This window comes from Vanessa atalanta, chromosome 17 (genome assembly GCF_905147765.1).
Source record: "Vanessa atalanta chromosome 17, ilVanAtal1.2, whole genome shotgun sequence".
In the NCBI taxonomy this organism is placed as follows: domain Eukaryota; kingdom Metazoa; phylum Arthropoda; class Insecta; order Lepidoptera; family Nymphalidae; genus Vanessa; species Vanessa atalanta.
In genome coordinates, this window is record NC_061887.1 from 4,419,000 (window position 1) to 4,444,870 (window position 25,871).

General features: G+C 33.0%; 1 protein-coding gene across 1 annotated transcript; it reads right to left on the reverse strand.

Annotated features, from left to right (window-relative positions):
• Positions 1 to 24,169, reverse strand: LOC125070505 (follistatin). The gene is made up of 6 exons (XM_047680400.1): positions 23,816 to 24,169; positions 11,586 to 11,777; positions 7,174 to 7,383; positions 907 to 1,122; positions 539 to 760; positions 1 to 269 (listed from the first exon to the last, which is right to left on the reverse strand). The coding sequence occupies exons 1-6, from the start codon at positions 24,096 to 24,098 to the stop codon at positions 193 to 195; spliced, it is 1,200 nt and encodes a 399-aa protein (XP_047536356.1). The 5' UTR covers positions 24,099 to 24,169; the 3' UTR covers positions 1 to 192.
• Positions 24,170 to 25,871: the final 1,702 nt, after the last annotated feature.

Consider the following 25,871-nt stretch of genomic DNA (forward strand, 5'->3'; position numbering starts at 1 on the left):
TAAAAACGTCGATTGTTTCAGTATGGCTATATCCTAACCCTAAGAGACTCGTAAATTCTGGTTCCAAACGCAGTCTTCTACATAGCGTTTTAACACTGAGTACATGCTTGGAGATATTTGTCCTAACAAGAGACGAATCAACTTGTTCTACAAAGTTATCTAAACACTGCAGTGCTAATTCTGAGTCCATGACTATAGGACTCGTGATGTGTCTGTATCCTCGCCATTTTTCTCGTCGGTCACACTATTGTCCGTTATATTTTTGTTTCCTAAAACAAAAAAGGTTCAGTTAAAAGTTATTAATAAATGCCTAATAATTTTCTATTTTATGTACCTACGAGTCTTAGTAATTGTGTCAGAAATAACAATAGAATAAATAGTCTTTAAAAAATCCTTTTTATGAAACAATACGACAGAATCGAGGTATTATTCCTTTTAAATTATTTGTTGAATATTGTTTTTGTAAACGACGTTTAGGATTTAGGTTCGATGAATGTGGATGAACTATCCCATTTGTTCAATTTTGACCAGTTTGTACCTTTGCAAGGTCCAGGGTGCATGGGGTCGACGACGGTCCCGGCGTGGCACGCAGCGCGCTGTAGCCGACACCACGAGGCGTAGGTGCGCGCGTCGGAGCCGCACAGCGGGCGCCGTGCGCCGCCGCCGCACGCGCCGCACGACACGCAGCGCGCGCCACTCGCGCCGCCCGACACGCAGCGCTGCCCCGCGCCACACCTCACTCGCGCGCAGGTCGCGTTCGCTGATCAAATTTATAATATTTATCTTTCCCGTTTGATCACCATTTTGGAAATACGAAAATTGTTACTATGTTTATTCCTTGGAAAATACTTTATTGCTTTAAAATAAATAGTTTTTAATATTGATATCGTAACATAATCTACGTACCCATACAGGATCCCTTGTAGGCGAGTGGCAATGCTTTACCGCGTTCGCACGCCGCTTTTCTCAACGCACACGCACCAGCGTACGTGCGTCCATCCACCGCGCAAACGGGTGCCCCTGCCACACTGCAGGCACCGCATCGCACACAATGCGCTCCGAGTTCAGCGTCTAGCACGCAGCGCTTGTCGCCTCCACAGCGAACTCCTTCACAGCTTCCGACTGTCGAGACAACCTCATTTAAATACCTTATTACTTGTCGTGAAAGCATAATCTGACTTACAACACACCCTCGCCCCATAGGTTAGGTCTAATGTCAACTTAAAATAAGGAAATATGACGCCTAATGTAACATAATAACTGAGTAGAAATCGGACTAACGAGCATGGCCTGTAAATATCTGACGCCTTTCCCAGTGGATTGTATCGTATTGCGGTTTATAGAGCGGCGATAGATAGTCTAGTCTAGACAGCGATCAAGTGCAGCCACTTTAGAGCTTAGATTACAGAGAATTTATCATGGTTAAAATCAGGCCGCCAACGGCTGCTTTTGTAAAACTATTTCGTGTCTGGCTCTTATAGAGAATGTATTAATGTTTTACGAGTAGGTAAACTTAAGTGACTTAGTTTTTTATGTAAATATATTCGTTATATTTGTGATTAGAAATTTATATATAATCCTTAAATGAAAAACCAGAAAACCGTTAACAGTATTTTGCAATTAACATGTAATGTATGCATCCAGCATATAACATATGTTAGTTGCAAATTATTAACATTTCCTTCTAACATCATTTCCTCTGCAAATTAAGGGTAAAGTTTCAGTTAGAAGGTACGACAATACCAGGATTGAACGTGCGATTTTCACATTGTTAGACGGTCCCTTTGCCGTTGAGATATTGAGTTCATATTTCTTAAAGATGCCAGTGTTTTTACGAGACTTGTGACCGATTTCAGCCAAGGCAGACTTACTCAAAAGAAACTAACAAACTGCGCGGGCATATTATAGAGCAAATTGTATGTGCAAATTCAAATGAGCTCTCATGATTCGATGGCAAATCAGACTAAACTTGACAATCTAGACCAGAGACAAAGATATTTTCGCGTAGGAATTTTGAGTCGAAAATTTCTCAACAGCAGTAAAGTCTGGACGTTGACAAGGTTAACACGCCCATGGCTCGGAAATCGAAAATTTGTTTGTGCCTGAACTGTCTTGGATATTATTCGTAACTTTCAATTTCTTAACTTTAATATTTTTTTACATACATTATCACCCTGTAAATTTCCCACTGCTGGGCCAAGGCCTCTTCTTCCTTTGAGAATAAGGTTTGGAGCATATTCCACCACGCTGCTCCAATGCGGGTTGCTGGAGTACACATGTGGCAGAATTTTTCCTCATGATGTTTTCCTTCACCGCCGAGCTCGAGATGTATTTTAAACACAAATTAAGCACATGAAAATTCGGTGGTGCCTGCCTGGTTAAACCCGAAATTATAGGTTAAGATACCCGCGTTTTAACCACTGGGCCATCTCGGCTCATTTTATATTTTATGAGAGTATCTGGTACCTGGCAGAAGAGTTAAGAATAGAGAGTGCCCTTGTATTTGCGCACCCACTAGTGCACTATAATTTATCCAGGGCAGTTGGTTAGTTTCCTTTGTGAATACCAGCAGTAACATCATCAGCTTAAAATATCTCTAAATATTCAGACGATCAATATTTATAATAATATATTTTTAATCAAGTTTATACTTGAATTATTTAAGAATAAAACATTGTAGAAGTTTACATATCATTCTTTTTATGTGTGATTGTATTTCATTCGAATTTAAATTTATTTATGCAATACATTAAAAAATGTAAAACAAATGTCAAATTAAAAAATATCACCATCGTAATATTAATATCACAATACAAGTTTTTCACAGTTTGTATCATAATGGCTTATATAATAATCTATATTCAGACACTTTCGTCTTGTTATTTTCAAAGATTGCAATGCAACAAAATGTCCCTAACTTCTGTCCCACCTTACAACTAATTATAGAGGCATACACGAAGACATTTCGCGTAATATTCACGAATGTATTTTGAGAATCTCGGGTAGGTGCGTACATTACAAGAATTTGCGCTTGCGGCGAGCCTATCCGCTCATAAAATACTATGATGTCGCACATAAACCCTGTGCACATAATTTCGCGTGCAGTAATATTTTGATGTTTCGGAATAATACATTATTCTAAGAAAAGCCCTCGCTTATATAGGTCGTGTGAATGTCCTTAGCTCTGAGTAACCGTTTAGGTTTTGCAGCTTGACGTTTGAAGTAAAGTTTGAAAGGTTTTCTTAAGTAATATATATATATATATATAATAATAATAATTCAGTTGTGATAGTCCGAGTCGAGTATTTAGGGATGTTAGTTATATGCATCTTCCGTCGTTGATCTGTTCGGACATAAATTACATTAATTAATTGAATATTATAAAACTGACTTCAGAGATTGCACTTGAAGAGTTAAGATAACTATCGCAATATGAATGAGTCTTTAGAACGACCATTACATTGACGTTATCGCGAAGGATATTATTCATACTATGGAATGAGGACGTCTGTCTGGTTCGGTCTAGGGCCGACTGCGATTATGACGGTTTGAAAGTGTCCCTGACAAGGAGTAATTAATTGAGGTATGTCTTAACTGTACATTGGCTTTACTTTAAACAAGAAATGGTAACCGATTTTATTCATAAATATTTTATTTTATTACTGTATAAAATACAGTAATAAAATAAGACTCACACTATCCGAGTCTTCAAATTGCATGGTCTTTGAATAAATCGCTAAATACAATAAGCTTTTTGCAGTTCATCATTATTATTTTATTTCCAAATGTTATTGTACCATTTGTAAAAATAAATTTAATTATTAAATATACATTGTTTATTTTTGTCAACGTTAAAACAGTGTTCTATTTTATGTTGACAAAGTCCCGCAGACGCATTTATAACCTGCGAGAGTTTCTTTTTTCACATCCATTGAGTTACGTTATCTGTGTGTGTAACGAAGGAAGCGCTCGCCGCGGCCGGTTTCTCATAATTGCACCCATTCTGCACTCGGATGACATCCTGCGAGTTGCGACTACACCATTGCTATAAGCACTAACCACACGTTTTCGAATGCCTTTTGAAACTGTCACATAGCTCAGCCCGCTCTGTTAGTCACTTTAAATAGTTTTTATTGGAATGGAACCTAGTAATTACATGCTACTGAGAAGTCAAGACTTGTATTTATAACAAGTGAACGGGTGGAAATATTACTTTTATATCCATAGTTTAATAAACACTAATTGCAAATGAAATATCAGTTTTGTAACAATAAAATTGTCAACCACATCATAAAAGTATCGCACACATATGTATTGTGTACATATATTATATGATTTATAGGAGAGTCCACTGAATACTATTGTAAACATTTCTCGCGCTTGCTTTTACATTCAGACATATTAACACCTGTGAGGTAGACTAAAAATAAAAGAGTAGAGTCGCATGTCTTGCAACAAAGTTAGCTTGAACGGCCTACATGCAAATGTCGCTCTCTGTATCGTCCCACGGTTCGTTTTGTTCCCACTGACTTACACACGCTGAATAATGAACTATATCTCAAATAAATTTAAAAGTAGCGAAAATAAATACATTTTGTTTAGGTACGCGATGAAAAGAATACGAGATCTTAAACAAATTGCGACCTGCATTAAATCAATGAAGTACGTGAATTAAAGTGTATGTAAGTATATATATACATGTATACCTATTTAAATCTAGTACCTACACTCCTAGCGTAGTAAGTAGTGTTTCAAATTTTAATATTTTTAATGTTCCCTGTTGCACCGAAGAGATATTATAAATACAGTGATGAAAAATTGAAAATGAGGCGTTCTGCTGCACTTAGATATAATCGTAGTAAAACAAAACTATAAAAATGAATCGAAAAAAAATTGTATCAAACTTTGATTTAGATTAACACTAACCATTTTCGTATTTTCCTTTGATCTTCTATCACATTGAATCTAGTCTAAATTTTCCAATAGTTTTAACATATCTGATACTATGCGTCGCTCGAAAATAATACAATTAACCGTATTAAGTATATTTCAATGTATGTGAGTAAGGATTCCATATCTGGTATTGAATCAGTCGTGACGGATATCAGATAAAGAAGTAAACAAAAACCAGTATATAACCATCACGTGCTTTTGATTTACATCGATCAAGTTAATTCGAAAACCGGTGGTTGGGTACTACAGGTCTCATTCACACGCATACACCCCGGGCGACGCGATCGGCCAGACGCATCATGCATCGCAATGAGCTATTATTGAGACCCGATCCCGATAGAGACGTACTAAGCCTTATACGAACAAAACAGCAATTTACTAGTGCGATAGTAAAGGAGTGTCCGTTCATCGCGGGACAGGGATAAATACGTTCAAAGGGAATGAATAAAACAACCGGCGATTCCTGGCGTGGAAAGCGGTCCATAATTATAGCTGCAGCAATACTAGAACGCTCTGGGCGGCGTTTGATTACTGGTTCGCCAATAAACCTCTTAAGGAGAATTTGTTATAAATGCGAAGTGATTGGTCATTGTTTGAGAAATTTTCTTTTTGATATTATCGAGTATGAAATATGTACCTACCATACGGTTCAAAAACATTTGTTTCTTGTGTTTTCTTTAGTGTTGATTTACTAAGATTTGAACTCAGAGGCACTTTGGTCTTGATACCTACTCGATAGCCTTCGCGTACGTCGAAGCCCATGTAACATTTACCTTACGACAACTGTAACCTTAAAACTCTTACTAAAACTGGTTTCTTTGTAAATTTAACAAAAATATATTTATTAGATACAGAATGACATCAACAGTTATGGTTGAACGAATTTAAGTTTTTATTCGAAACCACTTAAAGTGAGCAAACTATCATTTATTGAATATTTACATTAAAATATACCATATTGAGTTAAATTGCTTTAAAAACATTCTAGACGCGATAAGCGTGTCAGGTCGGTTAGCCAGTTAAGCTTGAACGCGCTAATAATAAACTCGTAAACTTTGATGGGCCTTAAACTACTCTTGCTATAGACATTTACTTATACCTAGAAACTGTTGCTAGGTGCCTTACAGCTATGAGTGTTAGATATTTGTTGCCAAGCGGATCAGCTAATGAATCGTGTGCACCCATATTTATAACAATTAACAATTCATTGAACGTAACACGTGTGTACATTATTAATTGCGATTTATAATCGATGAGGTATTATTCTAAAATAGTTCGCGACGGTCGTAAATTGCTTGTTCGATTATTTGCGCTTTAATCATATTTATTGCGGTTGAATTTATTGGACGTTAAGATAAGCTACTGCTAAAGAGGGATCAGTGAAAGCTTTCTAAGGACGTTGCTTACGGACGCCATATGGCGATGCGCGTCGGAATATATTTAGGTAAAATTATGTTCGACTTGGCATAAAATGAAAATTTTCTTTATGCGAATGAGAATTGTTTGTGCTATGTATAAAATTACCGTCGGGGAAAAGGACACGTGTAATTTAATGTTAGTTTTTGTATTGTAGATACTCGTTAGTGATCGATGTTGTTATGTTATTCAAATGTAATAAATAAGTACTACTATTATTTATTTCATGTCTGAATTATTCTATAAGGTGGAGAGGCAATTCATTATTAACATGTTTATATCTGTCAACTAAAATTGTAAAGATTTTCTTGTAATCGTTACTTTCTGTAAAAAATATTCGTTCGCAAAGTATCGCCAAGCTTGGTTATTTCGGACTCACAATTACTTATTTTTCGTTTTTGATTGATGAATAAAATATTATTAAAAAAAAGTATTTGCACTTTAGTAAATTGTTTGAAATTAAATGAATCAATTTGTATGATTTTTTGTTTGCATTTATAAAGCGATATCTTCGTCGAAAAGGAACTTATTTAAATTGTTGTTTCGTCATTTTAAATTATTTTTACAAGTATATTTTATTAATTTTTACACTGGTGGTAGTACTGGGTAAGTTAGTAACCGTCAAACAATAATTATTATAATATTTTTTATTGTTGTATTTTGATTCAAATGTCTTTAGGCGGAGGTATCACCGACCACCTTGACGACTAAAGTGTTCGCTTGCCTTTCTGTTAAAAAGTATAGAAAAAAAATAAAGGAGTGGGACAAAGGTTTTTTCAAATTTAAACGAAATTTCGATCTTACCTCGGCAAGGCCCGGGATAATCGAGAGTGAGGTGCTTAGCGGGGCGGCGGCAGGCTCGACGGCGCAAGCGGCACAATGAGCGGTACGTCTTGCCGTCGCTGCCGCAAACAGGCCCTGCGCGCCTGCACGTCGCTGCGCAGACGCACCGCGCTCGCCCTCCGCGCACCACGCACCGCCGCCCCGCACCACATGATACACCAGCACAAGATTCTGTTGAACACATTTTAATTTTAGATAAATTTGGTTAATTGCTGTTAGTACTATCTGTTCCGGTTACATTATAAATGCGAAAATAACTCTGTCTATCTGTCTGTTGCTATCACTCAGCCGAACCACTCAACCGGATTTGATGAAGATTGGTATTAAACAAGCTTGAACTGAAGTTCCTTGGAAGGAATATTTCATGTCAGGAACCTTTTCATAATAGTATTCGTATAATAATTCACTAGCGTTTCATCACAATCGGAATGTTTTTTGGAGCGTGTTTATTAAGAAAGCAAACGTTATTTTTATTGAACACAATTCAATATAATTGATTCAAAATCAAAATATTTTATTTAAGTTGAGGCATACAAGCACTTTTGAATCGTCAAATGTTACAGAGTTGAATTAATTGATTTTATTTCGAGATTATATTATTATATTCGTATCCTATTTAATTTATATTATGAACTGATAAATCAATGAATGAAAGCGGAGATGTATGAAAGATTTTTTATTAAAGTAAAAAAGATGTTAATTACACACTAGAGCAAGATGATGACGGTCATTATCTTTGAACAAATTAAATTATCTCATTTTAATGATATCGATATATACATTGTGCGTTTTTTTTTAAATATATTAATTTGGTTTTGTTAAATAGATATCTTTTACGATAATTCTCGTCAATAAAATTTAAATAACTTTTACTACACATAGATTCGTATTTTAACGACCGGTTTACTATTTCGGCACCACGCAATATTAAAATCCACATTCATGAGGTAGAGTTTGTCATTGTATAAAAATAGGAATCTAAATAGGTATTCAATGTGTTTTAGTGGCAGGATTTTAAATTGTTTATCTAAAAGAATATCAAACGTGTATAATTTTATATGTAAATATATCAGTGCTCCACAACGAAGTCAAGAATGACCAGTGGCTAGAAGTCTTAATCGTATATTGTTTGATCAAACCCGGGTAAGTCAATCGCTGATTTTTTACACGTTGCTTTATTATTCATAACCGCGAGATCGATAATGATGAGTATGCAATTATGCCGCATGTGTATCCGACCCGCAATAGAGTAGAGTGGTGGTGATAGATCCAAATCTTCTCCTCAATAAGAGAGGAGGCCTTTTCCTGTGTGACATTAAATATGACATTTCTTAACGTTTTTTCTTCTTTTAGTTTTATACGTCTATATTATTATATAATATATTTACTTGGTGGTAGGGCTTTGTGCAAGCCCGTCTGGGTAGGTACCACCCACTCATCAGATATTCTACCGCCAAATAACAGTACACTGTATTGTTGTGTTCCGGTTAGAAGGGTGAGTGCGCCAGTGTAATCACAGGCACAAGGGACATAACATCTTAGTTCCCAAGGTTGGTGGCGCATAGGTGATGTAAGGAATGGTTAATATTTCTTACAGCGCCTTTGTCTATGGGTGGTGGTGACCACTTACCATCAGGTGGCCCATATGCTCGTCCGCCAACCAATGCCATAAAATATATATATAAAATGATGATATTCTTTCTTCACTTCTTAGCAGATTTTGACTTAGATTGTCAATAAAAAATGTATTGCATTTATATTAAAGAACTTTGATTCACTAAATTTGAATACTAAACAAGCAAGCTTCATGTGATCGAAGCGCGGTTATTTACGAACAGCTTCAAATCGGGTCATAAACTATTATCGGGTATCTATCGGACGATGTACGGCTGCCCTAATTCCTAATAAAACAATCGCTTATCGTAAACAATTCGAAACGTAATACCAAACATACAGCGATATCAAACTCTTCAGAGTAATTGAGATTGGTTTCGAGCAAACAATATAAATAGTGCACGCAAGTATATTTAACAAACATTTCTACACGATAACGTTTTGAGCATGAACAGGGGCAATTCTACTAGCATTATACTACTTATGATACGTTTCTGATTCGATTATTCCACAAAATAACTCTTATTAATATCGATTTTGATACGATTCCTATTATATTCCGATCCAACTTCGATACAACCGACGGCAACGATACCGTTTCGATTCGATTGCGATGAAGTAATAATTTGTTAGTAGAATTAACGGCCACTTGTAGATTTTTAAATAAGAGGAATTATTGCTGTTACTTCTAGATTCTGGTTATTTTAAAAGTATTTGCTTTTATTTTCTATTGCATAGAACAAAAAGAGATAGCAATATATTCAGTCGCTTTATGAATTTAGTGATACTGTAAAACAGAATCGGACAAACTGATCGTTTGATTTAGTTCGGGTCTTTAAGGGGAATATTATGTAGTGTGTAATCTTGTCGATAAAGGATACAATAATTGCCATGAAAGGTGATAGTTATATATATGTCTACTGTACAACTCAGCACAAATTTATAATTTAATTTTTTATTGTTATATTTTTAGCATATAATCTTACCTTTAATTGGTATTATTTGTTTTTATTTTTATTTTAGTGTGCGTGCATATTTTATTACATATACAATACAAAAACAACATTTGAATGCTTAATTTTTAAGTATTAAATTTTAATGGACTTTAAATCTTTTAAGAAATATAATTAATATAAACGGATTTTTATAAGTTGTTTATGTTTTTTTAATTAAACCGTTTTAATTAAAAAATATAAAAGGACTTCACGACTTTTATATATAAAATCAATTATAATTATTGTTACTATCATTTACTAATGCGCAAGAAATTACGATATAATTTCGATAATTTAGATATATACATATGTATTATGTGTATATGTCACCAGGAATGTTATGGATCTTCGTAAACGTAATCGATAAAAAAAATCTATAATTTTTTTAATTTTGTTTTTTCATATTGCTATACATAAAGAGAGTAGCTAATTGTGTCTTAAAGCTATTTGTTTTTTACTGTGGTTATACCTAATACTAAATAATAGCCTAAAAATAAAGGCAAATTGATAGATTGTAAATTTTTCTTATACAATTTGTAAATACGTAATCTTATTTCCGTAACTCAAACAATCGGATAATCCGAAATAACCGGTAAAATATTATTCATATATCCGTATCCATATCCAGATCCGAAATTATGTATCCATAACAGCCCGTATGTGAAATAAATAATTCATTATTTAAACGAAAAATTGTTATATATTATTGAAAAAAAAAATTGATAACTATAAATATTTTTAATAAATCAAATGAGACTGAAACAAAAAGGTTAATCATTAACTTTATAAGATAAAATAAATTAATAATATTACATACAAGACATAAATTAATTAGTAACATATCTTTATAGCAATGAAAGAAACGACATTTTAATATATTTAGAATATGTATAGGTATGTAAATCATCTTATTAGGATTCAAACGGAAGTGTGTCGTCAGTCCGTTCACGGTATTGCGATTTGTACGTCTATTTCTGTATCATGGACTAAATACGTCGTCACAAGGCTTATCTCGTTCATGTTGTTAATGAAAACGTTAGCTCAAGTATAAATATGCATGGAAATATTACCATTTGAATTATATAAGTTATTTAATATATGCCATCGGTGTAAATTGATTCTCAAGTGAACGCAATAATGAATTTCGCGAAGCAAAAGCTGTATAGGGATGAAAAATGAACGGCTTTTTATTAATTACGTAAAATACGGGTCCAACCCCAGGCAAGCATCGCTGAATTTTCAAGTGCTTAATTTTTGTTTATAATTTATCTCGTGCTCGGCCGTGAAGGAAAACATCGAGAGGAAACATGCATGTGTCTAATTTCAATGAAATTCTGTCACATGTGCATCTGTCAACCGGTATTGGAGCAGCGTTATTGAGTAAGCTCCAAATCTTTTCATAAAAAGAAAGGCCTAAGCCTAGCAGTGGAGCATTTACAGGCTGATAATTTACATTACTTATATGTAAAATGAAATTATTTCCTTTCACACATGTCACGTCTTGTCTAAATTGAAATCGGGATAAACTGTGAAGCGTAGCTGCTTATATACTAAAACCTTATCTTAAATACACTGCATCTTCTCGTATAAGTTTTATGTATATTGGTAGTTTTTACAAAAAAAATATTTTGTCTTTTATAGATCATTTTACGTTTATTTTTTATATTGTCAATAAATAATTGAGTACATCATGCCCTACATCCTAAATGTTGGTCAATTGTTCTAATGTAAATTGTATAGAAAATATATTAAATTATATCTTACCAGCACAAGCTGTACACGGTACACCTCCAGATAAAGCTTTATAAAAGAATATTTCTCCACTGTCCAGGTCACGCGGGCTCCAGGCTGCGGGTGCGCGTGCGCCGCCCGAGCAGCACTCCGCGCGACCTACGCGTAGCGCCGCCACAGAGCTGCATCGTCCGCCGCGCTCCATTCCCGACCAGCAGATCCCGGCTAGACGGAGATAAATGAAAGTTTTTAGTAAATTAACAAATATAAACATAAGTCTCGATTCATACAGTTATAAGAGATAAAAGAAAGATCGGGTTCGTTGAAAGTTATATTTTCCATGTAAGTTTACAACCTGAAAATATAATATGTAGTGTAAATATGTACACTTAACAGAAGATTTTTTCTTTTATTTTTTAGGTAATTAGTTTTTAACTTCAAAATGAAACCGATTCGTCTGCGTTACAAATAAATTAACAACAATAATGTTGCTGAAAATACCTTAGGTAAATTCTCCGTGCTTAAGTTTATGCATGTTCAGTTATTTTGACAAATAAAGTGCGAGTTCAATTTTTTGTGGCTAACCATGCATAATTACGTTACGTCTAAGCCCTAGCGTGTACGCCGTCATGGTGTTTATTATATTGGTTGAACACACGCGATGGCTGCGATTTGCTGCCTGTTTTGTTTACTCTGAGATTGTCGCGTTTTCATAACGGTGGGAATGACACGAAGTGATTGGTTTTTTTTTTTCATTAAATCTAACATAAATTAGAAACACTTAGAATTCCCTGGTCCTAATTATTTGAGTACTTATTCTATACTTTTTATTATATCTATTTCAATAAAAACTTATTCAGTCGTAAAAAAAATTATACATAGGTATTTCATTTTAAATTCATATTTTGTAAAAAAAGTAAGATAATTTACCATTTCATTACTACTCAATTGTATACATGAAAGTACATGATCCTTAAAATATGTTAAAAGGAACGGTTCCTCGGTTAACTGTTATACTCTGTAATATCTAAATTACTATTTGAAATTCTAAATCGGATACAAATTCAATTACGATAAAGGCTTTAAAATATATTTTTGGAACTCTATCGAAAAAAGTGCACAGAAAAAATAAACGGGCCTTATTAATTATTCACAGAACCTGATTATTTTTTTGCTTAGAATTATAAGCGCCGCATTAAAACTCAATCCTTTTTAAATTATCTAATTTATGTGTATAGTGCCGTTACGAGTATAGAAGTTACATACAAAAACTTGCTTTTATCATTTTAATCTATGTGTGAAACAAAAATTTGAATAATCATAATATTATCGTAGCAATTACTAAAATTAAAATAGGCATTATCTATTTACAAATACAGAGATAACTATCAATTACATAAATCGTATATAATTCGTTTAATATAAAAAGCATAAAGCGAGGTTTGGTTAAATAAAAACGCGGTTACCAACATTTGAAAACTGATATTAAAAGCAGATGTGTGTACGAGTGTTCGGCTGGATTCCAGCGCTGAGTCAGAGCTCGCTAGACACCACCCAGACGCTATTTCACAAACTGGCCAGCCACTGCCGCCGTCGCCCGCCTCGACCAAATTGCATACGACCGACCGTTAACCACCCGCCTTATTTTTCCTTGTGCAATGATGTGATAATTTTAAGTCATAATGTATATATGTGTATTGTATTATATGATAATTTTATATTTTATGCAAATGGAGCCACTTTATACAGAAATATTTTTAGTACTAAAAAAATGTTTACATAAAAATAGGTTTATTCACACACACATTCTATCGTGAAAATTGAAAAGGTTTCAATTTTAAAAAGTAATACCAAAATGCAATAACACCCCCTTTTAGCACTTTTTAAATAAGAAATAATATTATTTTTATAGTTTAATTAATTATTGGATAGCATCTCAAATTAATTAACATAAATATATCTAAATAAATATATATTTTAAAGTAAATAGTTACAATTTATTAACATTTGTGATAAGTATTTAAATATAATTTCACAGATGTTGAAAATTATAAATAGATCGATTATAACAATTGATATTTTTAATTACATAGTCTGCATTTGCTTGATGTTAATGTCAAATGATCACTCGTACAGATTTAACAAAATTACAGACTTAAAGATATCCACAGTAATAAATGGAAGCATATTAATAATATTAACCACGATTTTCTATATAAAGCGGCTGTCGTAGTGGTCAGCGGTAAAAATGCAAATTAAATTGAATAACGATTTACGCGCGAACAGCGGACATTGACTCGTGCGCCGATCACATCCTATCTTCGGTGCGTATTATTGAAATTGTAAAAAAATATATACTGATTTAATTGTGTTAAAAAATACGCTTAGATCAAACTGAAAAACAGTCTCAGTACGAATAGTACGGATTGAGTTGTTCATAGCTGAATAAATAAGAGATTATTTATGCTTTTTCGGTGGTTGCTATTTTATAGGTATTTAGTGATTAAAGTGTTAAGTCACTAGTAGATAGGTAATAATATAATAGACTCGCCTCCGCCGGTTCAGTCAATTTTGGCGCCACATATTGGAAGCAACGCGGATCTCGTTGAACCCACATGCTTCAGTTTTTTTGTTGCAAAAACTATTTTAATTTAAACCCAACAAACTATATTCGCCAGAAGTTTTTCATCGCATTCCATATTAATTGAAGTACGAAAAAATTGGGAATTTTAATTAAACTTTTTTTAATTTTGCCACGTAGTATTTTAAATTTGAAAATCATAAATTATAAATAAGTTTGAAAATATTTATATTTAACACAACAGAAGGAATTAAATGAACTCCTTCTACTTTACTAAGATTTTAATTCAGAACATTGTACTGTCGCTGCAAGACTTAAAATATTAGAGGCAAACTGGTTTTATCTAATCACTTTTCCTTCATAGCGTGCCCGAAATAGTGGTTTCACGAATCTCGTGTCTTGATTTGCAATTTTAATTATTTTGGCTATTGTTTGGGAGCATAACAGATTAGCGAACAAATTCAAAGCGGACGCGAAAAATAAACAGCGCGTCATTAGAGTGCGGGCGAGACGCAAATAGACCGGTAGCAGTTCGTTTCTGTCACCACTGATATTTGTGGGATCATGAATGACCCCAGAATAGACAGCGCTAAAACAGACCAGTTAATTATACGCGCCGCTTATTTTGATTCCACGCTATCAACAAATAACTTTACTGGAGGTGTGATTTAATATGTCAAAATAATATCTCACTTTGAAGCGGTCTCGCCTGACACATCGGCGCGCCTGTTAATCAATCGGTCGCCTGCAATCGCTATATTTCAATACAAATAAACAGTATAAAATAAAAAGTAAGAAATAAAAGATCACACGGATACACAGCAGGATTTTTAAATTTTATTTAATAAAACTGGTATTTAATAAGCAACGTTACTCAGCGATTTTTGTTACAGCTACGATATTTACAAAAAAAATATATATCGATGAACAGTATCCACGTGCCGCGTGAAATCTGATTCGATATATGTAGGTTGTATCAAAACTATAATACGAATACGTTCATTATTAAACAACGGCGATTAATGTTATTAAATATACCTTTGTTTTTTAAAATATTACGAGACGGATTTATAAAATATTCTCAATCTGTTACCAAGGGACGACTTGTAATGAAATGCATTAATTGTCTCCACAAAAGTTGGGTGTCCCTAATTTAAAATTGTGATCGTCTGGCAGCCTTCGAGCGACCTAGTTTTCGGTTCTGGGACATTGAAGGACATATTTAAGCAGGTGTCTGGACTATATTTTGCATAATAACTTAACTCGCCGTCTAGTCGTTTGATTATTGAAATAAATCTGTCTGCGACGCCCGAATAATATTATCTTAGATAATTAATACTTTAAATTATAGAATATGGTTAATGAATTAAAAAAGATTAATATTTAATGCATTAACCAATTAGCAGAAAAACCAAATATGAACTTGTAACTTATTTAATGATTTGGTCATTATAAATGGGTAGGACTATAATAATAATCATTTATATTTTAGATTGCATATTTTTATACTTTTAAATTCAAAGTAAAATAAGCAACACCTGAAACTATTGGAATTTTTTTCTAATAAAATTTACTTTACGTTAATTGAAAGAAATGCCAATGAATATGTCTTGTCGCCTATTTGATACGAGAGTCTTGTTTAAAAAATGACATAGAAGCGTGTGAATTTCTGAGTTTTTGCCAAAAAATTCTTTAGAACTCGCGGACGTGATGAATCAAAATGTGCAGCGGTAACGTCACTTTAAACGTGTTTGACAGATCATTTCTTATTTGTCAGAAAATTAGGTTCGCGACTATAAAATGTTTAAATAGTAATAAGCACAAAAAGTTGTTTCATTAAAACTTCTTGATAAATGTTGTACCATAAATTGAATTACAAATTAAGAACAGTTTTTTGTATAAAATATTTACTGTTTTAACAATTTCTGTACCGCTTGCAGTAGACCTTGGAATATTAGTAAAGGGATTTATGAAACTAATTCATCACCCGCCATTTCAAAAAGAAAAAGAAAATTCAACTTCTTTATAATAATAAATACATCATTATATATTTGTATAATTGTATGAAATAGTAGTAGATTTCGAATAAATGTATCTTGATATCTTTATCGAATAAAAAATCTTATAAAATTATAGTCTAGAAATATAAAAAAATATATTTAAGATTTAATAAATAAATATATGATCAAATCATGAACAGTTATTTTGATGTAACAAAGTATTTATTTAATTTTTTATTGCACTAGTATTCGCATGAATGAATTGAAATCCCGTTACACTTGCGTATTTCAATGCTGGCTGTATTTTCAAAACCCACGCTGTAAGTGTAGTCTGTGTCCAACAGTAGTCCGGTAGTGCATCCAAGTTAGTGATGTTCCTGCATCAGCTAATAATTATCGACTCTATTAAAGAATATTTTTCAGCTAAAGTGACTGACAGAATGTTAGTATGAAACGTACATTGAAATAAGATCGAACATAGTCGTAAACAAAAGTTGAAGCCGGGTATATATTCAAAATTCAAGGAAACATTTGTATGTGTTGAACGAGCGTTCCACACATAAATCTCGCGAAGCGATTGAATGCAGACGCGTAAGCGTGCCCGTGCGCATAATTCAAAGGGGCGATCACCAGGAATCACAGTTTGGCATGCAGACGGTCGAGTTCATTCCAAAGCAATAAACCCGTTAGCGGCGACGTAATATGCATATTGGTGAACACTAAATGTATCGCATTCGTATACAAAATTAGCTTCAAAAACATAAGTGTTTCAAAATATAATGTAATTTATTCATTTATCAACATCTTAATATTATATAAGATGTAAATGTAATACATCAATCTTTCAAATCTTCGTCTTCATGAATGATAGAAAGGCTGGCTTGATCGGTGATGTATCTCAGCTCGCATTTACATGGCAAAACATTTTAAATTTTCCTTTGGTTATGGATCTTTATTATTTGCTCACACTTGTGTATATTACACAATAAGCTATATGATGAAATATTGCAGTAAGTACATATTTTTAATATCGATACATTCGCTGTCGATATCGATGCAATGCAAGTTGATGGGCGTCACCAGCCCGCAGGTGCTCAGTCTGATATATGCGGTTCCTCTCGAATCATCACGGCGCCGGCCGCCGCGACCGGACGACCCGGCTCTTTAATATTTATTTACACATGCAAATGCGCTCGACACAAACAACTATACAAATATAAGAGCACTAGCCAAAACTACATGCCACTGCATAATAGAGAACTGTATATTCATTATTTATTTCATATTTGCATTGCGATTATTGCTAATTTCAAGTTAAAATATCTTTAAAGCGTAGTATCGTCTCTTTGTTTTTGGACTCGCGTCAATTTCTTTGGTCCTTAACAGATTTTAACTTACCTATGCTTTACTTCTTGATTTATACTACCGTAGATTTTTCTAATAACAACAATTTTCTGTAATGGTCGTTATTATGAGCACCTAATGACCGTACGGGTGCGACGCGCGTTTCCGTTCGTTTTTTACTTCGTTTATTTTCTTACTGCATAACTTCTATGCAGTTAGAGCCTCCTGAGACTAATAATCGTATAATAGTAAACATTCAGAGATATTAATGTCTTTATAACTACCAGGTATAATATTGTAAGCATAAAACTATAGAAGAAATATGAAGAATTGATCGACGTTAATGTTCTTCTTTTGGCATCGTGAAATGGTGGTATTATATATTGATTTAATGTACAATACTTCAATGTTTGTTTGCTTGTCAATTGAGTCGTTAATATCCTATATATTTTTTATTATAAACCAATCGCAATTTGCTGTAATCTTTGACGAAAGATAGGGATAGAACGGGGATACCCGTTTTGTTGTTGTGGATATACATTTTAAAAGGGATATTCAACAAACCGAATTATCAACGGATATTCGACAAATCGAATGAATATTAAAGCTTTTATGTTTTTTTACAACATAAAGTAAAGGTTGGTCGAGACTTTATGAGAATAATTGACCTTAAATTGTGATTTTTTTATTAAGAAATTATTTCAAAATATCTGCTACCATCATGTGGTAAAAACACGCTTTTTTAATTCTCATGCTGTTATGAAATTCAAAATAAATACATCTTCACATGAAATCTTTTAAATCAAATAAAAATTTAAGTGCTTGTCTGCGATTTTGAAACTACTTATCGCTGTTTATTTGCAGGTAATAAAAACTAAAATACCCAACATTATTTCTGTCTCTTCGTTTCAAGGTTATCTTCGAAACGGCTGAACCAATTTTAGTATGACTTGAAGGCAAGGCAAGGCAAACGGGCAAGGTGCTTGTCTAAGAATTATTAGTTATTCATCTTCTGTCTGTGTATCTGAACGCAATAAACTCATAAGCGGTTTTTACAAATAGACGTTAGTAATTCATGAGGACGCTTTAGGTTTTATAATTTATCAAAGTTCTATGAAAATTGGCTGAAATATGACGATTATTGAGATGTCGACAAAAAACATGCCGACTGTTGCGCCGCGTATATCAACAGAATTATATGTATAACGACCTATACATACATACATATCTATTATATAATATAGGTACATTATTACACTTACATTTTTTGGAGACCCTTATTCTGCCATATTTCTCTTTCAACTATTTTGAGTTACATCAATGATATTCTTAGCCTTATTATTTTCATTGCTAAATACTTTTAATTGATAAAGCTTCTAAGAATATAACAGAAACACTATATATTTTACATAACATAACCAATTTATTTTTGTTACAAATTTAATTTAAAATGATTTTTATATATATCTAAGTAATTATTTTTGTTCACTTTCAAGGCTTTCAAAATATCAGGTTTATTTTACTAAAATAAAATTTCGTAAAAGGTCGTTTCTATTAGATAATAGTAACTTATGTCTTTGTTGCCGGTTCGTCTCGATAGAATGTACATTCCGAACTGACAGCTTTACTTTTAATATAGTTCCGTAAAATTACGACGACAAAAGTGCTTTTAGAATCCTACTTGAAAAAAGTATATTTTGATTTGATTTGATTTAACTGTCACGGGACGATAAGTAATTATTGAAAAAAAATAAACGTAAATTACTTACTTTTTAGGTAGAAAGCAAGACTGTCCAATTAAAAACGGGATGTATTTGTATGTAAGATAGTAGAACAAGTCTTCACAACATTCGTGCTTCGACTTCGATTGATTTGAAAAATGTAAGTCACTCTACTGCAGTACATCTTCTCACTCATCTTACAAATCGGAGTATCAAATTAAAATATTATTATTACGCGGTAGAATATTATATGACTAGTTTACTTAACCAGACAAACACGAAGGTCTAAGACAAGATCCTTCTATCAGTAAAGTAGTATATTTTATATGCTATTTTCATTTTATTTTTTTAATTAGATGATTATGATAACACTCAATAAATAAACTACTTCAAGCTATAAATAGTTAATTGAAGGTAATTTACTATGAACGTATACATCGATATGTATACAAGGTGTTAATCGACTCTAATTTCGTTAGACATCCGCTCTGCCCATATTTAGTTATGTTTACAGATAAATTATATCAAATTAGACATAGTAATTGCCATAAGATTTAGGTAATCGGGTTAACTTACATCGGCGTTTAAAGTATTGTCGGCAAGGAAATTAATCATGGCGAAGTATTCAAGTTTTGTAAATTATGAGAAAATCGATCGAAACATTTACGATAATAGATGTGATTTTGTTTTGCGGTCAACTAATTTTTCAATCAAAATAAGTTTGTCGAATTGTATTATAACTATCTATTTCGTAAAATACCATTACATATTTTAAAACAAGTCCTCCGCGTTTTCTTCGACCATAAACTCAAAAATTACCGAACAATTTTGTTATACGGTTTTCGCCAATGGACGGAGTTATTCACGAGGAAGATTTGGATGTATAAATCATTAATGTTTTGTGAAAATTGGCTGGATATGATGACTGGGAGTTTTAATGGTGTGCGCCGCGTAAACCGATAGAGTTGTATATTTTAAGTAAAGACAACACTTATACAATAAAAATAAAATTTTCTCCAGAAAGACTGCATTATAAAGGAAATCTCCGATGCATATAAACTGCAATAAAGAATAGTTTTAGTTCATTTCAATTTTATGAAAAACGAAGCGATATTTTTTCAACATATGATTGTAACATATCGCACATGTCTTGTAAGATATTCGTTATCTTCGTGGCTGGCTCACTCATCCTTAACGCCAGAGGAAAGCGGTACAAAGATTTGAGACATTTCATTTCTTAGAAAATATTTATTAATGCTATATTAAAAAATCGACAAAGAACAATTGTTGCTGTTAGAATTTTTCGATCAAAGGTAAACTTTATTCATTATAATTTTCGCTAATTTCGTTCGCTAATTATATAATTGGTTTAAAACATTAGAATATATTGTTCGTGTATAAATAGCTATCATATTTTATTTATATTACAACATTATGTAAATAATGTTGTTCAATCATCAAAAATTACATGTTTTTTATAAAATACATCAAAGTGAGATGATCCAACAAAATAAAGTATTATTATTCTAGAAAAACGTTTAATTTTTTAAAATAAATAATTTAAAATATTGCGTTTAGAATTTTAGATACAGTATAAAAATATCCTTAATTATTTCAGACTGTTTATTTTTTTGGTAAACATGCAATAGACTTTAAATAATAAATAGTATAGAAATTTGTGACGTCAAATTTTTTTATTAATATAACTAGTAAAGAAAGACCGATTTCACAGCGTATCATTAAATAATTATAATGACTTTATAATATTACTTAAAGTTTTAAGTAAATCTAAATAACATTACATATATTTTATACTATGTCTATGTATATACATATGTAGAGACATATTATAAAATATTGCGTTTATTTTAGTTTTTATTTTATTTGTTACGCTTCATGCTCTATAAAAACTAATGGAGCAAAATTTAATAGCATTTTTTTATGGAACACTAAATTTTTTTTTATATATAGTTCGATGCTGCCAACGTTCCAGGAATATATAGAACAAATCATAGCCACTATCAACAGGTTAAAAGCTTACCGTAATACATACAGGGTCACGTAACATTTTCACTATTGCCTTGATATTATTTATCATGTTTTCAATATAAAATTATGGTAGCGTGTTAGTATATAAATTGATATGTACATAAACGTTACGTTATATATTGTAAATAGATTACTGTTTATTTTTAATATCGTAATAATTTATTAACGAGAGAAAGCAATTACGACGTTAGTTGTAATAAATAAATAATTAGAGCAGTGTTGTTCGACGTTGAATTTATGCATCAATAAAATGTAATGAACCTATGCCTATCTATTTCCATTAAATGTATTTAAATCTTACTAAAGGAACTCTTCGAGTCGAGAAGTCAGTTTTTATGTGTGTTGTTTTATATGAATAAGATTTTGTGTTTTCAATTTAACTGAAGATTTATCACAGATAAGTTTTCCAACTTTCGTCCTAATAGTGTTCACACTGGCAATTTTTAATCTTGTTTAAGTACTTAAATAATTGTACTTTATTGACGGAAAAGAGGTATTACTGATTTTCTTATTACTAGAACGCTACGTTCCGAAACGGTGGTAGGTGGAAGCTTTATATTTAATTCAACACTGTAAAATGACTATTTAAAACTCCTTTTATGAGCCTACTTGAATAACGAATATTTAATTTTATCATACAAAAATATATAATCCATATATGCTCAAAATATTATTCTATGTTATTATAATTTGATGTAATATTATGGGCTTGTTGCTTCATTCGAAAATAAATATAATTGAATATATATTTGCATACAAAACACGAACTATTCCATTAACCCTCGAGTTTCGATGCATTGCAAATATTTAGTATGTTATGATATTCATATTTATAAATTCATAATATTGTAAACATAAATACACAATAATACACTAGTCATGTAAAATATTTAAGCTTCTACTAATACGACGCATCCACAGATATTTCTTAATGAGTTTTATCTTTTGATCGCATAAATTTACCTAATTATCAGTCTGATCCTTTAATAACAAAAAAAAACACTGTAATTTTTTTTTTGCACTGAATTAACGATTTGCTGCCAGAAAATTATAACCGAATACTTCGCTTGAATAATTAAACGTTCATATAAATTACCTATTACTCCTAAAAATATTAGTATTTCTACTTTATAACGGAAATATATATAAAGAAATACACAACAAAATAGAATACATTAGGAAAATGAATATATAGACTTTGTTTTTTTAAAATTAATTTATATATTATATCCAAATCCTTAAGACAATTATTTTTCCCACTGGAAACAAATTATAGAAAAAATTGAGAAAGTATTTTTTATCTGTACTGATGCAATATATAATACTGATTATTTTGAATGAGACAAACTCTGTTTGGTTACAGATAATATAATATAATTACGATATAGTTATACGAAGACTATAAAAAATATCTATATAAAATAGGTAATGTTGGTATATTAGGTCAAACACATATATATATTACTGATGTAACTATTAATAATATTTTTAAATGAGAACGCCATTCACAAGTACATAAATTCGAACCATCCTTAGGCTTTATGTATATTTGTCAACGTATTTTTGTGTTACGACAAATAAAAAAAAAAGCCTTACTATAAGTTTTTATTCGAGACAGATTTGCGCGGGCAATAGCGGAAAAAACAACTTGTTGATGTGTAAATAAAATATAAGTAAGATTTTAGTTAGAACATTGACGTTACTTATAAACTCGTTATTTTTCTTAATCTATTTTTAAATCATAAATATTTATTCTTTTTTATTTTTTTGTATAAAAGCAATTAAATTTGCGTAAGATAAGTACCGTTAACGGCTATTTCGGTGGAAGTTGTTTAAAATTTTATTTGTCAACGGCTAGAAATGGACGAGTTTTATGTAAAACGTAGAGCTCGCATCGGTTGTTGACTGTAACACACTATTCGCGTATTTATTACGCATATACTATCTTCCGGTCGCTATCAAAATAAAATAAAAATAGTCTTCAGTCAATTCTAGTTCCACTTCATACTAAGTCAGAATGATAAAATGAAAATGTAATTTTGAAAGGAGAAAATACAGTGAGTCGTTTAAAAACAATACGGGTGTTAATTATGTGTGTACATCGTTTTATGACTCTACGGCCGCGTAATGTTGTTTATTTAAAACTTTAGAAGAATAAATTGTATCCAAACAATCGAGGGGCATTGCTATACGAAGTTTGTTTGCCAAGTCTCTGTAGTGTGACAGTTATAACAGGTAAATTCAATTGGTTTACTCGAAGGAAAGCAAAATTAACTTACCGTATCAATAAAATACGAACACTTTACGCTTATCAATTGTATACTAAGAAGTTTTTAACCGCTCGCCGCCACGATATTGCAAAACGGGAGCCGCTCTACCGGTCAAGCGACTCCGCCGAAATTATCACATTTGTTTGCGAGTGATTAATTTTAATTAATTATCATTACCGAGAAGCCGGCCACTGATAACTTCGGGAACAGAGGAAGCCGTACCTGACATCACTGTCACTCTTACATTTAAAAGAAAAATAAAACATTTGTCAAAAAATTAAAAATCGGTGTATCTCACCTGCTGCCGGGCGCACGAGCACGAGCGGCAGCACGAGCAGCGGCAGCAGGGGCAGCCGCATGCTCCCGCTAACGTCGCATGTCGGCGCGTGCGGCGCTCTGTGCTCCTCGCCCGCCGCCGCGGTACTGCGCGCCACTCGCGCCAGGCGGGCGCTCGCCGGGCGAGCCGCGCGACGAGCGCGCCCCGAGCGCCGCCACCGCGTGTGCCGGCGCGGCACGTGCGCGCACACTCGCGCGCCACGCGTGCCACTCGTTGCACCCGCCTGAGACGCCGCGTCTAGCATCCGACGCCCGTCTTACCATCGGTGTGGCCCTATCGGAGAGTCGACGCGGACTGAGAGCGCGGTCAGGCCGCAGGCGACCAGGCGGCGGCGAGGTGCAAGTGCAGCGGCGCGGCGTGGCGGTCGGCGCGGCGTGGCGGCGAGTCGTCGACCGCGCGCCTCCCGCGGCCTTCCGCCTCCGCGGAATGTGCTGCGGACGCTGCAACCCTGCGACGTGCAGCACCCGCACATCGCCAAGGGCGAAGTTCTGGTTGTACTGCACAAGTCACCCCCATACTTCCACATTATATTACAAAAATCATATTATTGTATTTTTTTGTTTTAGAATCAAGAATCTGTTATTTTTATGTACGTTTTCATTTATTTACACGGATACTTATATTTGCGAGTTATTAGTGTATTTAATTTTTGAAATAAAATTTTGAAATGTGCCGGGTGATTAAACAAATCTTTAATTATGACACGTACATCAAGTTAATCTCAATAAAGACAATCTTTAAATCAAAATGATAGATCATTGAACTTAACGTTAGTTAAGCGTTGAAGTCTTTTCAAGGGCGCTTATTAGGCGGTACAGACAAAAAATCGCGGAACCGCTTATACAAAAAGCACTTGGCAACAGTTTATTCTTAAGCAAAGGTCGTATGACTTAATAAAGTAACAAGTGTTGTTTGTAATTTCACTAATGCGTACAATAACTGATTTAAAAGATGTACTATTTTTTTTCAACAATTTCTGTCAGATTTTGTCGTCTGGGTTTCGTAACTAATGATTTTAAAAACGCACAATGGCCAGCAGCAGCAAGCAATTATTATTGGTAATGGTTGGAGAAATCCGCCTTGATTATAGGTCTCAGCACTTGTTCCTACATGGAGCCCCGGGCCTCATCGGCGACGCGATGCCCAAAAAAACACACGGTATTTACTTATACGCTTCAAGATTTCATTCAACTAAATCATTACCTGGAAACGTTCTTTAAATATAAAATAAGAAAAACTCAACTTCTCATACATAATGATAAAAAACCTAATTGACTATTTATTTTATCATTGAATGTCGAAAGACATATATATATATTTTGAGGATTATAATTGTATTTTTTTTAAATAGTACATGGCATATATGCTTTAACTCTTTAAATTTTAGAAACCTATTGACAACGTAAATATTATTTGTGTGTAGTAAAAGTAACTTGGTACTCTTAACTTTTTATGTTATATTTATTACTAATAAACGTTTAATTGAATGGTGTAAAATAATATCAAAGGCGTCACTAACAAGAGTTATAGATTTGATGTTCGAGACGTCTAATACGTAGTTTTTATTGTAAGTTCCCTTCAAGATCACTTCAGGTTACATCATTGTTTCGCTCGTTAAAATTTTAGTATTTTAACCTAATTTGTAGAATATAAACATAGAGACTTATAATGTCGATGGCTCGCTCTAATATTTACCATATATAATACTATAATAAGCTTTGTATCCTTGTCGAGCTGAGACACATTATATTGACAGCTATTATGACAGTTATCTTCGTAAAAAACATGTTTTACAGCACTTATCGATACACATCTTCTAGTGTTTGCTGTGTTCTAGTAGTGTTCGAAATTCGACTATGATCAATAGTTCAGAAATTTAGCAACATATATATAAAAATAAAACATTATTTACTGCTCATTTTTACAATATGTTGTAGTCAAAAGTTTGTAGAATTATAAAGAATACAAGGCACTGTGTCTGCCTATACAGATATAAAACCAACGTTAGAGTTAAAAA